The sequence below is a fragment of the Capricornis sumatraensis genome, chromosome 2 (assembly GCF_032405125.1).
Source record: "Capricornis sumatraensis isolate serow.1 chromosome 2, serow.2, whole genome shotgun sequence".
In the NCBI taxonomy this organism is placed as follows: domain Eukaryota; kingdom Metazoa; phylum Chordata; class Mammalia; order Artiodactyla; family Bovidae; genus Capricornis; species Capricornis sumatraensis.
Window position 1 is genome coordinate 67,140,044 of NC_091070.1, and position 17,372 is coordinate 67,157,415.

At 41.6% G+C, this 17,372-nt stretch overlaps 1 protein-coding gene across 2 annotated transcripts in view; it reads left to right on the forward strand.

The window, feature by feature from the left end:
* GPR176 (G protein-coupled receptor 176) overlaps positions 1 to 17,372 on the forward strand; it is a 113,564-nt gene that overhangs the window by 61,900 nt on the left and 34,292 nt on the right. The window contains exons 2-3 of one of the 2 annotated variants that reach the window (XM_068966510.1): positions 4,446 to 4,471; positions 17,185 to 17,196. The exons of the other annotated variant lie outside the window; for it this stretch is intronic. Of the exons in view, the coding sequence (XP_068822611.1) occupies positions 4,446 to 4,471; positions 17,185 to 17,196 (38 nt within the window). The remainder of the gene's footprint in view (positions 1 to 4,445; positions 4,472 to 17,184; positions 17,197 to 17,372) is intronic. 2 annotated transcript variants of the gene reach the window in all.

Consider the following 17,372-nt stretch of genomic DNA (forward strand, 5'->3'; position numbering starts at 1 on the left):
CCTCAGGTGGCCAAAGTATTGGAGTTTCAGCTTTAGCAGTAGTCCTTCCAATGAATATTCAGGACTGATTTCCTTTAGGCTGGACTGGTTGGATCTACTTGCAGTCCAAGGGACTCTCAACAGTCTTCTCCAACACCACAGTTCAAAAGCATCAATTCTTCTGTGCTCAGCTTTCTTTATAGTCCAACTCTCACATCCATACATGACCACTGGAAAAACCATAGCTTTGACTAGACAGACCTTTGTTGGCAAAGTAATGTTTCTGCTTTTTAATACTCTGTTTGGATTAATCATAACTTTTCTTCCAAGGAGCAAGCTTCTTTTAATTTCATGGCTGAAATCACCATCTGCAGTGATTTTGGAGTGCCCCAAAATAAAGTCTGTCACTGTTTCCATTGTTTCTCCATCAATTTGCCATGAAGAGATAGGACCAGATGCCATTATCTTAGTTTTCTGAATGTTGAGTTTTAAGCCATCTTTGTCAATCTCCTCTTTCACTTTCATCATGAGGCTCTTTAGTTCTTTTTCACTTTCTGCCATAAGTGTGGTATCATCTGCATATCTAAGGTTATTGATATTTCTCCTGGCAATCTTGATTCCAGCTTGTGCTTCATCCAGACCAGCATTTCTCATGGTGTACTCTGCATATAAAGTAAATAAGCAGGGTGACAATATACAGCCTTGATGTACTCCTTTCCTGATTTGGAACCAATCTGTTGTTCCATGTCCAATTCTAACTATTGCTTCTTGACCTGCATACAGATTTCTCAGGAGGGAGGTAAGGTGATCTGCTATTCCCATCTTTTTCAGAATTTTTCACAGTTTATTGTGACCCACATGGTCAAAGGCTTTGGTATAGTCAATAAAGCAGAAATAGATGTTTTTCTGGAACTCTCTTGCTTTTTTGATGATCCAGGGGATGTTGGCAATTTGATCTCTAGTTCCTCTGCCTTTTTTAAAACCAGCTTGAACATCTGGAAGTTCATGGTTCATGTACTGCTGAAGCCTGGCTTGAAGAATTTTGAGCATTACTTTGCTAGCGTGTGAGATGAGTGCAATTGCACAGTTGTTTGAGCATTCTTTGGCATTGCCTTTCTTTGGGATTGGAATGAAAACTGACCTTTTCAAGTCCTGTGGCCACTGCTGAGTTTTCCAAATTCGCTGGCATATTGAGTCCAGCACTTTCACAGCATCATCTTTCAGGATTTCAAATAGGTCAACTGAAATTCCATCACCTCCTCTAGCTTTGTTCGTAGTGATGCTTCCTAAGGCCCACTTGACTTCACATTCCAGGATGTCTGGCTCTAGGTGAGTGATCACACCATTGTGATTATCTGGGTCATGAAGATCTTTTTTGTACAGTTCTTCAATATATTCTTGCCACCTCTTTTTAATATCTTTTTTTTCTGTTAGGTCCCTACCATTTCTGTCCTTTATTGTGCCTATCTTTACATGAAATGTTCCGTTGGTTTCTCTAATTTTCTTGAAGAGATTTCTAGCCTTTCCCATTCTATTGTTTTCCTCTATTTCTTTGCACTGATCACTGAGGAAAGCTTTCTTATCTCGCCTTGCTATTCTTTGGAACTCTGCATTCAGATGGGTATATCTTTGCTTTTCTCCTTTGCTTTTCACTTCTCTTCTTTTCACAGTTATTTGTAAGGCCTCTTCAGAGAACCATTTTGCCTTTTTGCATTTCTTTTTCTTGGGGATGGTCTTGATCCCTGCCTCCTGTACAATGTCACGAACATCTGTCCATAGTTCTTCAGGCACTCTGTCTATCAGATCTATCCCTTGAATCTATTTGTCACTTCCACTGTATAATCGTAAGGGATTTGATTTAGGTGATACTTAAATGTGCATGTCCTGGTGAAGAAGTGCTCAAGTTGTTAGTTCCTATTTTGTGTCTCACTGTATGTTTTGTTAAAATCCTCTGACTCTGCCTGCTGCATTGCTTTTGTTTAGAAGCTCCTCTAAATCCACAGTTGGCACTGGGGTCTATTCTTAGCCAGATTTACAGATTGGTTTTGCTGAGTAAATCCTGTGTTTTCCTGCAGACTGTGCTCTGATCACCTTACCGATTACTTACTCTGAACCAACTGCCAGGTTTGTCAAAAAAGTAATAAAGACTCCAAGAGTCGGAAGAAATCAGTTGGTGGATGGCTGCTCATGCTCCTAGACTTATTTTCTGTTTGTATCTTCTGACTTCTGCTTTCTTCTTGGGCCAGCATAAACCTTAATTAATTCATGTTTGCTTCCTTTCTCCCCTAGCAGTTTCTAGGTGATGGTGAAAGGTCCTTACAGCCCCAACCCACTTTTCTAGTGAGATGTCATTTATTGACGCTGAGGGTGGCATCATGACCTCCATCTTGGTTGGATCAGCCTGAGCAAATAGGTAGAATCCAGTTAAGACTGGAAGAGACTTCAAAGCTTATATAAAGTCTTGTTTCCCAGGTACCCAGGTTGTCTCTTATTCCAGAACTACTTGAGCAAAGATGCTACAGTTCTCGTCACTCATTGTAAAGGGTGGTCAGGACACTTCAGGCTTCTCCCTCCGCCTCAGCCCTGCCTCCACTCTATCCTGACCCTCTGTCTGTCTGACTCATGCTCACTCCTCTATAATCTTTTCTTCCTCTGCTGCCAACTATGTTTCTGTGCCTCCTGTCTGTCTCACTCTCCTCTGCTGCTGCTGCTGCTAAGTTGCTTCAGTCGTGTCCGACTCTATGTGACCCCAGAGATGGCAGCCCACCAGGCTCCCCTGTCCCTGGGGTTCTCCAGGCAAGAACACTGGAGTGGGTTGCCATTTCCTTCTCCAATGCATGAAAGTGGAAAGTGAAGTCGCTTAGTCGCTCAGTCGTGTCCGACTCTTAGCGACCCCATGGACTGCAGCCTACCAGGCTCCTCCATCCATGGGATTTTCCAGGCAAGAGTACTGGAGTGGGGTGCCATCATCTTCTCCTCTGATTGTTCTAAAATCTATATCTGCTTATTTCACTCAGCTGTATGAAATCCTTCCATGGCCTTCCATAGCCTCAGAGTGAAGTTCAAACTCCTCAGCTCCTTTCACATATGGCCCACCCCCTTGCCACGCTCATTATCAGCAGTTTCCTGAAGTTCATGCATTTCCATACCTCCATGTCTGGGCATGTGCTGTCTTTGAGGTATCTTTCTCTGCTTCATTCTCATCCTCAAAATCTGGAGCCTGAACCCCAGCTTGAGCCTGCTGCCCTGTTTCCTACTTCTAGATTATAAAAGAACTCACTATCTTTTCTTCTAGTACTTGCATGCTTTCATTTTTTCCATTTAAATCTGATCCATTTAGAATTATTCTAGTGTATGTTATGAAGTGTGGAACTAAAATGATTTTTTTTTCTAAATGTTATCTAATTGACACAGCCCTATTATTATAAACTCTCTTCATTTTTTGCTCAGTGAGTTGTGTTGCCATCTTTATCATAATCCAAATTTCCAAATGTAATTTGTGTATTTTTTCTATTCTGTTCTGTTTTTTCCCCATCTGTTCTACTTAATCAAAGAAGCTTCTTGGGTTGTTAAAGCAATAGAACTATTTCCTCCAAATTTATCTTCTTTTTCAGTTTTCCTAATTTTTTTGGATTGATCATTTTTTTCATATGAAATTTAAAATCGATGTATCAAATTCCAGAGTAAAATAAACTTACTGGTTTTCATTACTGGATTCATGTTAAAATTATATGTTAATGTGAGGTAGTTGATATCTTTATAATGTTGAACAGTGTTAGGTAAGATCAAGTAGTATCTCTTCATTTGATCAAGTTTTGGCTTAAATTTTCCAGGGATTGTTGGAAATTTAAACATAGTAGCAACATTTTCAATGGTTAAAAATACATTTTGGCAGTTGAGACTTTATTCATATTATTTCAAGAGTAGACATAGATATCAGAAATCTTATTAAAATATGGCAAGACATCATTTCTCATTTGATGACCACTAAATGATTTCAGATCCTTCATTTGAATTGAATAAACATAAACAAGTGTGAATGATTTTCTAACATGAGCTGCTACATCTAGTTGAGCATCAGATATGTTATTTATAGAATATTGTTGCAGATATGTGACTTGCAACTAATTGTAGTGAGCCACTGACTTTTGGAAAGAATCTTAAAATGTGTATGAATTTCAGCTCTGTTTTTTAAAAAATTTATTTATATGAACCAGATCACATGCCAGCAAACTCATCAGTGAGGCTGCTTTTCTTATTTCATCAGGTAGAATATCATGTTTAAAAGTTCTTGCCTTTTGTTTCTATAGGAAAGCTTTTTACATTTTAGTGAAATGACTCATAAAACATGACATTTTGACCATTTCTGAATTTTTATTTTTATTATTTTGAGCTCTAGTTTTAGATTGTGCTGATGAAAATTTATGTTCAAACAATTTGGAACAAAACTTCCTAACCAAACAGAGAAAACAGTATGGAAATTTGGAAATTGGTTTAGTTTCAAATAGTATGTGTGTGTTTGGAGTAGGTTAGCTACTCTGCTTCTAAGAATGAGGATGTATTAGCCGAAGAACTAGGGACAACATATGCTGGAGCCTGGGGACAAGGACAGTGCAGACACTGAAGGTCAAACCAGGAGAAATAAATTCTCACTCCAAGGGCAGACTAACCGAAAGGATCAGAAGTCAAGCAAATAGCCTCTTTTAGTCTGTTTAGGTGGGCTGCAGTGCATGGGGTTTCAAAGAGTCGGACACGACTGAGCGACTTCACTTTCACGCATTGGAAAAGGAAATGGCAACCCACTCCAGTGTTCTTGCCTGGATAATCCCAGGGATGGGGGAGCCTGGTGGGCTGCTGTCTATGGGGTCACACAGAGTTGGACACGACTGAAGCGACTTAGCAGCAGCAGCAGCAGGCCACTATAACAGAATACCATAGATGTGAAAAAAGTGAAAGTGTTAGTTGCTCAATCGTGTTTGACTCTTTGTGATTCCATGGACTATAGCCTGCTAGGCTCCTCTATCCATGGAATTCTCCAGGCAAGAATACTGGAGTGGGCTGCCATTCCTTTCTCCAGGGTATCTTCCTGACCCAGGGATCAAAGCCAGGTCTCCTGCACTGCAGGCAGATGCTTTACCACTGAATTTCTAAACAACAGAAATGTATTTCTTACAGTTCTGGAGGCTAGGAAGGACTGGCAGATGTGGTGTCTGCTCAGAGCCCACTTCCTGGTTCACAGATGGACATCTTCTTCCTGTGTTCGCACAGGGTTGAAGGGCCCAGGTAGCTCTCCTAGTCTCTTCTATAAGGGCCCTAATCCCGTTCATGTGGGCCTCCCTGGTGACTCAGATGGTAAAAATCTGCCTGCAATTCGGGAGACCTGGGTTGGGAAGATCCCCTGGAGAAGGGAATGGCTACCCACTCAAGTATGCTTGCCTGGAGAATTCCATGGACAGAGGAGCTTGGCAGGCTACAGTCCAAGGTTGCAAAGATTCAGACATGATGGAGTGACTTTCACTTCACTTCATCCTATTAACCTAATCATCCTCCAAACTGCTCCACCTTCAGTTACCATCACAATAGGGATTAGGTTTCAACATGTCAATTTTGGTAGGGTCACAAACATTCATTCCATAGAACTGCCACTGGAATGGAAGTTCCTAAAGGGCCCCAAGGGAGAAGAGTCCTAAACAGTTGCTTGGAACAGAGGGAGCATGCCCAAGGGCCCCATCTCAAACCCCCAAGGGTACTTGAGTAAACATGGTAAAATGCACAGGGTTTGGGTTGATAGTTCACCACTGAGTATGAAGGTCTGGAACAGGCATCTTGTTAAGATTTGACATCAAGTCACTGCTTCTTTCGTGAAACACGACTCAACATTTTATATGAAAAAAATTTGAATTGAAATACTAAAAGCTCTCCAGCTGACTGATAACTGATGTTTCTGTGATGGGAACTGATCTCAGGTTTCCTGCTGTGGCACGGTTTATCCCACTCATAAAGGGTGTAGAATGTTAAATGGGGATTGTCACATCTTTAAAACATGATTTCTTTTTCAAAGCCTTGATAAAGATACAGTTTCTTAGTCATGTTGATACTAAAGTACAGTTTTATAATTATTCAAACACTTTTCATACTATAGGTAAAATAACTTATACTATATATTAATAATTCCTGAAAATATTTGCTGCCATGACTAATATATCAATCCTAAAGGAAATCAACCCTGAATATTCATTGGAAGGACTGCTACTAAAGCTGAAACTCCAATACTTTGACCACCTGATGAGAAGAGCTGACTCATTGGAAAAGACGCTGATGCTGGGAAAGATTGAAGGCAGGAGGAGAAGGGGACGACAGAGGATGAGATGGTTGGATGGCATCACCGACTCGAGGATGAGATGGTTGGATGGCATCACCGACTCGATGGACATGAGTTTCAGCAAGCTCCAGGAGACGGTGAAGGACAGGGAAGCCTGAGGTCCATGGGGTCTCAATGAGTCAGACATGACTGAGCAACTGAAGTGAACTACATTACATCATAGTTGATAAGCTTTGCAAGCTCTTACAATTGTGTGAATTTTTTTTTTTCTTACATAAGGAGAATATTTGGAGGCTTTCCATCTAGAGGTTATTGACTTCAGTCTGTCATAGTTCACTGAAACACTGAAATTCTGGGACATTTCAGAGATTTATTGAGGCCATGATGAACAGAATGTTCACAATCAGGACTATCTCAGAGGTTCTCTTCTTCAGTTACTTAACTGATGCTAATTCCTTAGTTGGTCCACCTGGTTCCTGCTTTCTAAATGGAGCCAGTTTCTGGACATTCCAAAGCATTGTAATAATTAAGAACAGAATTTATGTTTCATTTTCAGGTGGGCCTTTAGCATTGGGTAATGTAAATACATGAGGAGGGCATGGCAACCCACTCCAGTATTCTTCCCTGGAGAATCCCATGGACAGAGGAGGCTGGCAGGCTACAGTCCATAGGGTCTCAGAGTTGGCCACGACTGAAGCAACTTAGCATGCATGCATGCAATGTAAATATATACAAAAGAGCAGAGTCAGTGAGGGTTCTCCTGATACGGTGGACCATCATCCTAAAATCCCTGTGAGCATGCAGGTTGAAATTGGCTTCGCTCATCCATGCTAGGGCCAGCCTGCATTCTGAGTACTCAGATCTTATGATCTTTCTTCTTTATTGCCCAGCTTTAACCAACTACAGGAGGTGTAGCCAATGACTAGAAAATGATGGCAAATTAAGTCATTTCCTAACAGACATTCCAAAATTACAGATCACAAAGAGGATGAAATCTGTAGGAAAACACACCACATTGGGAGTACTTGACCCTGTGTGTGTGTTTCAAAGAGGCCATCTAACTCTCCTGTTATGTACTTACTTGTAGCATAGCTACTTAGAGTTAAGGACACAATCTCTGGGCAGCAGGAAAAGCTAACAGGCTCTCTGGGATTCCCCTATGATCTTGTTTGCATTAGCTAACACATTTCTAAATAACCCATAGAGCAAAGATGGGAGTCTCAAGGTAAATCAAAGAATATGTTTGATAGTTGACAACTGACTGACTTTGCAAGTGAGTGACCCAGCAAGTAACAGACTAGTTTTAAGCTTGTTTTAAAAAATTTTAGGATTATTTTTTGACTGCTATAGTCAAACAGTGTGCTGTACTTGATTATTGAAACATTGGGTAAGATTCTAGTCCCAGATAGCACATAGGTTTCAGCATTCCTACATCTCCAGTTGATTGGTAGCAGCTGCATGTAGTGCAGTGTTGAGAAAGATTCTGAGGTCTTGTACTGGGCTCTGAGGCAAAGAGAACTGTGGCAGTTTTTTAGTGTTTGCTATGTTGAAAGTTGGGGTTGTTTAGTTGCTAAGTCTTGTGTGACTCTTTGCAACCCTGTGGACTGTAGCCCCCAGGCTCCTCTGTCCATGGGATTTCCCAGGCAAGAAAACTGGAGTAGGTTGCCATTTCCTTCTCTAGTTGGGAGTGGTAGTATTAATACGTGTGCTTTATATGTGCTCTGGGGCCACTGGGAAACTGTTCTTGAACAAGAAACCATTGCCTTCAGAATTCTTTTCCCTATTTCCCATAATATTAAAGTTGAGCCAGTGCATCATTCTTTTTTCTTTTTTGGGCTAGCAGGAAATAATAGACCAAAAGAGTAAGGACAGCATGATATAAAGGAATAAGTAGGTCCTTTCTTTCAGAATGTATCAGTAGATTATGGTGGCCTGGTGGGCTGAATCTGATTATGTGGCCTTATGTTACCTTGGAACCACAATACCAAAAGGAGATTGTTCAAGGGTAGATAGCAACCAAGGGAGCAATTACAGTCAAAAGTCTAATTAAGAGAGAAATCTGGCAATCCTTTTTTGGTCTTAGTCTTCAGTCACTGTGGCATTTTAGAAAAGAATATGTTTGAGATGGAAGAAATGACTGAAAATGGCACAAAATCCTTCATGTGCTAAAATAAAATACATGCTCAAAAAAAAAAAAGTGCTACGCTAAGTCTATGTTCTGAGCAAAACATTTCATGTGTGAAATTTCAGTTGCTATGACAACCAGAGGCTGCAGCCCACTGACTTGTGTTCCTAAGGAAAATAAGAGTTGATGTTTATGGTTGAGAATCCAGCACCGCCTTAGAGGAAGAGTGAACCTGGGCCTTCAACTTGTACCTCAGAGGGGATAAGTTCTGTGATGCTGTATGGTCATCTGTTTTTTGGGTTAGGCGCCTCCAATTATCTTTAATTGCATCAGGAAGAAAACCCCTCAACTAGAACATCAGTTTGAATGGGAAAATTTTTTCAGTAGCAAACTCACCTGAAATAGTTGATTTACAAATTCAGAGTAAGCAACAAAGTCCTGCTTTCTCTTACTCTTGATATTCCAATTCTTGAAGAAATGGTGGAAACAGGGGTTTCTGACTCAGCAGTACTTCCTTGCTTCTGGTCGTTTCAGGCTTATGTTTTCTTTATTGCTTTTCTTGAAAGCAACGTCACCTGTGTGGAACTTTGGCAGCTCTAAATGTGCAGGGGCAACAACTGACATCCAAATTGTGACTGTTGTTCAAGAAGAGGATAAGCTAACTGAACAATAACCTTAAATCCCAAATATTTGTGGAGAACAGACTGTTCCTCACTTCAGTTAATGGCATCATTATCTAGTTAGTTGTTCAGGTAAGGAACCTCGCAGTCACTTTTCACTTTTCTCTTTCTTTCACTCTCTGCAGATAACCTGTCAGCAAATGCTGCTGCTTATACCTGCACAGTGCATCCCCAATCTACCCACTTCTCTGCTTCACTTCCCACTGTGGTAGTTGTAGGACAGTCATCTCTTACCTGGGTGATTTCATGTTCTCCTAACTGGTCTCTCCCTCACTACCCCTGTTTTTTTACTGTTCATCCTCCCCACAGTTGACAGGATGATTTTATATACATATATATCATCAGTTCAGTCCAGTCACTTGGTTGTGTACGACTCTTTGTGACCCCATGGACTGCAGCATGCCAGGCCTCCCTGTCCATCAAAAGCTTCCAGAGCTTGCTCAAACTCATATCCTTTGAGTCGGTGATGCCATCCAACCACCTCATCCTCTGTCATCCCCTACTCCTCCTGCCTTTGCTTTAAAATGCTTGTTAAATAATTGTAACATATGTCATTTTGGTATTAGCATCTGTTGATTATCTTTTTTCATTTAGTTTGAGATTTTCATGGTTCTTGACATGATGATCGATTTTTCAGTTGAAACCTGGGCATTTTTGGAATTATGTCATGAGGTTGAGGATCTTATTTACCCTCCTATTTTAGTTGGTGCTCTCTGATTCCACTATGACGGGGGAAGTAAGAGTACTGCTTTGTTAGTGTAAAATGAGGATAGAGGCCCAGGTTCCCCTTTCTGTCCCACTGATGCACAACAAGGAAGCTGAGTAGGTTTTTAGCTCTGGCTCCCTACTGGGCTCCTGCCGATTCCTCCCTGGGTGTGAGGGCAGAAGCATCACGTCACTGTCCTCCTTATGGCCTTCATAGACCTTATTGGCCTGATCACCACTGCTCAGTGGTGAAAGCTCCTACTCTCTCCTCTGCTTTCTCTGACACCATTCTAGTGGGGGTGATGGGGTCCCCTTACAACCTGGCAAGGCTGGAAGTCTGGGCTCCTCACTTGGCCTCTCTTGGCACATATGGCTGGAGTGACAGTGTTTTCTGTGCTATTTGGCTGGAAAGTGAAAGTGTTAGTCACTCAGTTGTGTCTGACTCTCTGCAACCCCATGGACTGGAGCCCACCGGGCTCCTCGGTCCATAGAATTCACCAAACAGGAATACTGGAGTGGGTTGCCATGCCCTTCTCCAGAGGATCCTCCCAACCTAGGGATGGAACCTGGATCTTCCACATTGTAGGCAGATTATTTACCTTTTGAGCCACCAGGATAGTAATTGTCTAAAAGTTTTCCATCTTGTTAGGCTGCCCCTTTTCTAGTCTTTTGCTAGAATGGAGCAGGCTTTTTGATTGTTTTGTTTTTATCTTGGTCCATTGGTGTTTCCAGTTTACTGACACGTTCAGCTCTGAGAAACAGAAGGCACAATGAAAACCCAGAGAATTCATCACCTTATTGGTTCCTGGGTCCCAAACTTCTGACTTCTCTCCCATAGTCTTCTTCTCTTTTTTTCCATATCATGTCCAAGGTTTTAAATTGTACTCGGTGGGAAGAATAAGGAAAAGTACATCTGTTTCATCTTCCCAGAAGTAGAAGTCCAGAATGATCTTAAAAAAAAAAGTAATCCACATCACTTTCCTGTTTAAATCCTCCATTGTCTTCCACTGTACACACAATAGCAGCTCCCCTATGACCCTCAGAAGGACACAATCCTGCTGTGCCTGCTTTTCCTTCCTCTGCCATATGCCTCCCTCCATGTTGGTCACTTCACTTCAGGCATTTTGGCCTTTTTAAAATTAATTTTCTCAACAAATATACGTGAAGCCTTTTTTTTTAATATTCCAGGCACTGGGTGGGCATAGTGTCTAGGCACAAAGCTCCTGCCTCCTAGGGCTTGCATTGTTTCTATCATTCCTGCTCAAAAGCCTTGCACTTTCTCAAGTGTTCTTTCCTCAGCTCCCTCCTGTTCATTAAGGTCTCCATGCGCAGGTCTCTTTCTCAGAGAGACCCTCCATTTCAACTTTAAGCAGGGGTTTTCTATTTTGGCTGCATGTTGGAAACAGCAGGGTAATGTTAAAGAACATCTCTAAGCCCAGGTGAATTCATCACAGACTGATTAAATCCAGACCTCTGCGGGTGGCCCAGGTATCAGTTTCCAGAGCATTCAGGGGGTTCCTGGTTGTAGCCAAGGTTGAAATCACTGAAGATTATCTAGTAAGTACCTCCCTTCTTTACTTTATCACTACTAGGTACTGTCTGAAATTTATCTTTTGTTAACTTGTTAGTTTTTCTCTAACTTAGGTCTTATCTAGTAGGAAAAGTAAATTTAAAGTCTGGTGAATGGGAAACTTTCTTACTTGTAATTACTGGGTTTCTGCTGAAGATTCTGGATGCTGAGACTCCATGCAGATTCTGGATATGAGAGCAAGGACTAAATATGACTTAATCTCTCTGAGTGCTCTGGTAAGACTTCAGAGTTATGAGGTTTCTACTTTTGAACCAGAACTTTTGGGTGTTGTTTAGTTCCTCAGTTGTATGCAACTCTTTGTGACCCCATGAACTGCAGCATGCCAGACTTCCCTGTGCTATACTATTTCCTGGAGTTTGCTGAAACTCATATCCATTGAGTCAGTGATGCCATCCAACCATCTCATCTTCTGATGCCCTCTTCTCCTTCTGCCATCAATTTTTCCCAGCATCAGGGTCTTTTCCAATGAGTTGGCTCTTTGCATCAGGTGGCCAAATTATTGGAGCTTCATCTTCAGCCTCAGTCCTTCCAGTGAATATTCAGGGTTGGTTTTCTTTAGGATTGACTGATTTGATCGCCTTGTTATCCAAGGGACTCTCAACAGTCTTCACCAGCACCACAATTTGGAAGTATCAGTTCTTTGGTGCTCAGCCTTCTTTATGGTCCAACTCTCACATCTGTACATGACTACTGGAAAAATCATAGGCCTAGTCTAGAAATGGCCTCTCAAGTAGAATTCTACCGGACTCTGCCTCCTTCTGTCTGAGATCCTGGTGGAGTTGCTCCCTGGTGCTGGTGACTCACATGATTTGAGGACTAGACCTTGGGGAATGTTTAAAGTAGTTCCAAACCAGGTGAGGATGGAGAGGTTATCTGTGTCTAGTAGGAGCCAGTCAGCATGACTGGTGACAAGTTGTGACCCCTGTTTATTACTGAAGTCAGATAGTTCATCTCAGTTTGCCTTGAATTCTCTTAGTTTCATCAGTGGAAGTCCTGCATCTCACAAAATCCCTTTGTTCTGAGAAAACTAGGATGGGCGGTCACCCTAAGAGAGTCTGAGAGTTATCTCAGCACGTTTTATGGTTGGATCTGCGGAGGGAACAGGTTGAGAGGGCATTGGAGTGGTTTGAGATCATTGCTGGGCTGTCCAGTTCAATTTTTCAAAGCCTTGTACAGTTTAGGTCTAGAGATACCAAGGGAACATTTCATGCAAAGATGGGCTTGATAAAGGACAGAAATGGTCTGGACCTAACAGAAGCAGAAGATATTAAGAAGACGTGGCAAGAATACACAGAAGAACTGTACAAAAAAGATCTTCATGACCCAGATAATCATGATGGTGTGATCACTCATCTAGAGCCAGACATCTTGGAATGTGAAGTCAAGTGGGCCTTAGAAAGCATCACTACGAACAAAGCTAGTGGAGGTGATGGAATTCCAGTGGAGCTATTTCAAATCCTGAAAGATGACACTGTGAAAGTGCTGCTGCACTCAATATGCCAGCAAATTTGGAAAACTCAGCAGTGGCCACAGGACTGGAAAAGGTCAGTTTTCATTCCAATCCCAAAGAAAGGCAATGCCAAAGAATGCTCAAACTACCGCACAATTGCACTTAACTCACATGCTAGTAAAGTAATGCTCAAAATTCTCCAAGCCAGGCTTCAACAGTATGTGAACCGTGAACTTCCTGATGTTCAAGCTGGTTTTAGAAGAGGCAGAGGAACCAGAGATCAAATTGCCAGCATCTGCTGGATCATGGAAAAAGCAAGAGAGTTCCAGAAAAACATCTATTTCTGCTTTATTGACTATGCCAAAGCCTTTGACTGTGTGGATCATGATAAACTGTGGAAAATTCTGAGAGAGATGGGACTACCAGACCACCTGACCTGCCTCTTGAGAAATCTGTATGCAGGTCAGGAAGCAACAGTTAGAACTGGACATGGAACAACAGACTGATTTCAAATAGGAAAAGGAGGACGTCAAGGCTGTATATTGTCACCCTGCTTATTTAACTTCTATGCAGAGTACATCATGAGAAACGCTAGACTGGAAGAAACACAAGCTGGAATCAAGATTGCTGGGGGAAATATCAATAACGTAAGATATGCAGATGACACCACCCTTATGGCAGAAAGTGAAGAAGAACTAAAAAGGCTCTTGATGAAAGTGAAAGAGGAGAGTGGAAAAGTTGGCTTAAAGCTCAACATTCAGAAAACGAAGATCATGGCATCAGGTCCCATCACTTCATGGGAAATAGATAGGGAAACAGTGGAAACAGTGTCAGACTTTATTTTTTGGGGCTCCAAAATCACTGCAGATGGTGATTGCAGCCATGAAATTAAAAGATGCTTACTCCTTGGAAGAAAAGTTATGACCAACCTAAATAGCATATTCAAAAGCAGAGACATTACTTTGCCGACTAAGGTCCGTCTAGTCAAGGCTATGGTTTTTCCTGTGGTCATGTATGGATGTGAGAGTTGGACTGTGAAGAGGGCTGAGCCCTGAAGAATTGATGCTTTTGAACTGTGGTGTTGGAGAAGACTCTTGAGAGTCCCTTGGACTGCAAGGAGATCCAACCAGTCCATTCTGAAGGAGATCAGCCCTGGGATTTCTTTGGAAGGAATGATGCTAAAGCTGAAACTCCAGTACTTTGGCCACCTAATCCGAAGGGTTGACTCATTGGAAAAGACTCTGATGCTGGGAGGGATTAGGGGCAGGAGGAGAAGGGGACAACAGAGGATGAGATGGCTAGATGGCATCACTGACTCGATGGACGTGAGTCTGAGTGACCTCCGGGAGTTGGTGATGGATAGGGAGGCCTGGTGTGCTGCGAAGAGTCGGACATGACTCAGCGACTGAACTGAAGTGACCTGAATATATGTTCTCCTTAAGGCAGCAAACCAAGGGAAAAGATGGGTACTTCCTGGGCCAAGATCTATGTGTCCTATTGGTTCTTGCTCCAAATTCTCTCCTAATCTTTTATTTTCCATCAGTCAGAGGTTGGTGATGTGGAGGGGCTCCTATTGGGTGACTAAGACCAGTTTCAAAGAAGATTTCTTGATCTCTGTTCATTACTCACCATTCTCCCTCCCCCCACTTCCATCTGACCTGTGTCTCTGGTAGAACCATTAACACTGTCTAGTTGTGATTTGGATACTGGGATAGGTGAAAAGCTAAATTGCCAGGCATGTGATGTGGGTTGAGGTGAAATGTACTTTCTATAGCAGTGTTTTCCAAAGTGTGATATGAAATTACCTTTTCAAGATCATGTAGGGGCTTATTAAATACAGATTCCTTGACCCAATGCCATAGACTGTGAATCAGCAGGTTTGGGGAAAGCAGCAGAAAACTACATTTTTATAAGCACCCCATGTCATATTCACGAGTCCTGACATTAGAGGACCACTTTTCTGTTGTTCTGTACTATTTAGATTATGTCCAGAGGATATTGGGGAAATCTGCCCTTGATTTTACTCCTTGTTGGAAGGGCCATGAAAAAAATACTGGGGATTTTGCAGGGCTTTATTATATATTATCATTCTGTTAATTGTGTGGCATTAAGGTTTGGGTAAAACTTGATGAGCAATGGTAGTAATCCCTCTGACACTTTATTAACTATTCTTTCTACTTTCAGCAGTGGAAAGAGAACTTGAGTGGAAAGTGACCGAGTAATATCTTCATAGCAGTTTAATAGCTTTTGCTCTCAGCTTTACAGGCCTCCCCTGGAGCTGAAGGGAAAATTAAATGAGGGAAGTGAGTCAAAATCACATAGAAAAAGAGTACTTGCTACCCTGTGTTCTGAAACTGAGCTAAATTCCCAGATCTTTAAACTATTTTTTGTTGTTGTTGAAGTCAGCATTTTCTTCCTTGTTAACTGCATCTGCTGCCATCGGATGTGTGGTATTTTAAAAATCATACCTACTCTAGAAAGAGATTTATTGCATTTTGAATCCTGATGACATCTTAGCTGGGAATTTGGCTTTTTTCCCCTCCTCCAGCAGAGCTATGCTTATATAATAATCGTTTGCACAAGCAGAGTGTGTTATTGCTTTGTCAATCAACTGGTAAGTTCAAACACCAGATGTAGGCTAACTCGCAAAATATATTTCTGAGAGTGGCTGTTTGATTCACTGTCACTGGGGCTGACCTGGAGTTCTGCTTCAGTTGATGGCAACTATCATGGTGGTGGTGGTATGTGGGGTGGGAGTGGCTAGATAGTAAATCTCTTAAAAAATTTTTTTTTTATTATGGTAAAAGTCACATAATATAGAACATACCTTTTTAACCATATTTAACTATACAGTTCAGTGACACTAAATACATTCACATTGTTTTATGACTCTCACCATCATCCATCTCCTCAATTTTTTACCCTCCTAAACTGAAACTCTGTCCCCATTAAACACTAACTCTTTATTCCCCTCCACCACCACTCCTTGGCCCCTGACATCTACCAGTGTACTTTCTGGCTATACGAATTTGACTATTCTAGGTACCTCGTATAAGTGGAATCAAGCAGTATTTGTCTGTACCTAATATATATTGGAATCTGTTTTTAAGGTTAACTTATATATGTCTTACAAACAGATTGTATCTTCTTTTTTCTCCTCCTGTGCTATATAGTAGGTTCTTGTTAGTTATCCACCTTATATATAAGTAGTATATATATGTCAGGGCTTACCTGGTGGCTCAGCAGTAAAGAATCTGCCTGCCGTGCAGGAGCCGCAGGAGATGTGAGTTCAATCCTTGGGTTGGGAAGATCCCCTGGAGGAGGGCATGACAAACCACTCCAGTATTCTTGTTTGGAGAATTCCATGAACAGAGGAGTCTGGCGGGCTATAGTCCAGAGGGTTTAAAGAGTCAGATACACTGAAGTGAACTAGGCCTACATGCATGCACATACGTATGTCAATCCCAATCTCCCAATTTATCCCAACCCTCTTCCCCTCTTAGTGTCCATACATGTGTTCTCTGTGTCTGTGTCTCCTATTTGCTTTGCAAATAGGTTCGTCTGTACCATATTCTAGATTCTACATATATGTGTTAATATATGAAATTTATTTTTCTCTTTCTGACTTACTTCACTCTGTATGAAAGTCTCCAGGTCCAGGCGTATCTCTGCAGATGGCACAATTTTGTCCATTTTTATGGTTGAGTAATATTCCACCTGGGAAGCACTAGTGGTAAAGAATCTTCCTCCCAATGCAGGAGACACAAGAGACATGGGTTCAGTTCCTGAGTTGGGAATATCCCCTGGAGTAGGAAATGGCAATACACTCTAGTGTTCTTGTCTGGTAAATATCATGAGCAGAGGAGCCTGGTGGGCTATAGTCCATAGGGTAGCAAAGAGTCAGACACAACTGAGCAACTGAATACACACAATATTCCGTTGCATATACATACCATATCTTCTTTATCCATTCCTCTGTTGATGGACGTTTAGGTTGTTTCCATGTCTTGGATATTGTAAATAATGCTGAAATGAAGATTGGAGTGCATGTATCTTTTGGAATTACATTTTTCTATGGGCAAATAGATGGGAAAACAGTGGAAACAGTGGCAGACTTTATTTTTTTGGGCTCCAAAATCACTGCAGATGGCGATTGCAGCCATGAAATTAAAAGACACTTACTCCTTGGAAGGAAAGTTATGACCAACTTAGCATATTAAAAAGCAGAGACATTACTTTGCCAACAAAGGTCTGTCTAGACAAGGCTATGGTTTGACTGGACCATAGTCAAATCCATACAGTAGTCATGTATGGATTTGAGAGCCGGACTAGGAAGAAAGCTGGGTGCCCAATAATTGATGCTTTTGAACTGTGGTGTTGGAGAAGACTCTTGAGAGTCCCTTGGACTGCAAGGAGATCCAACCAGTCCAGCCTAAAGGAGATCAGTTCTGGGTGTTCATTGGAAGGACTGATGTTGAAGCTGAAACTCCGATAGTTTGGCCACCTGATGCGAAAAGCTG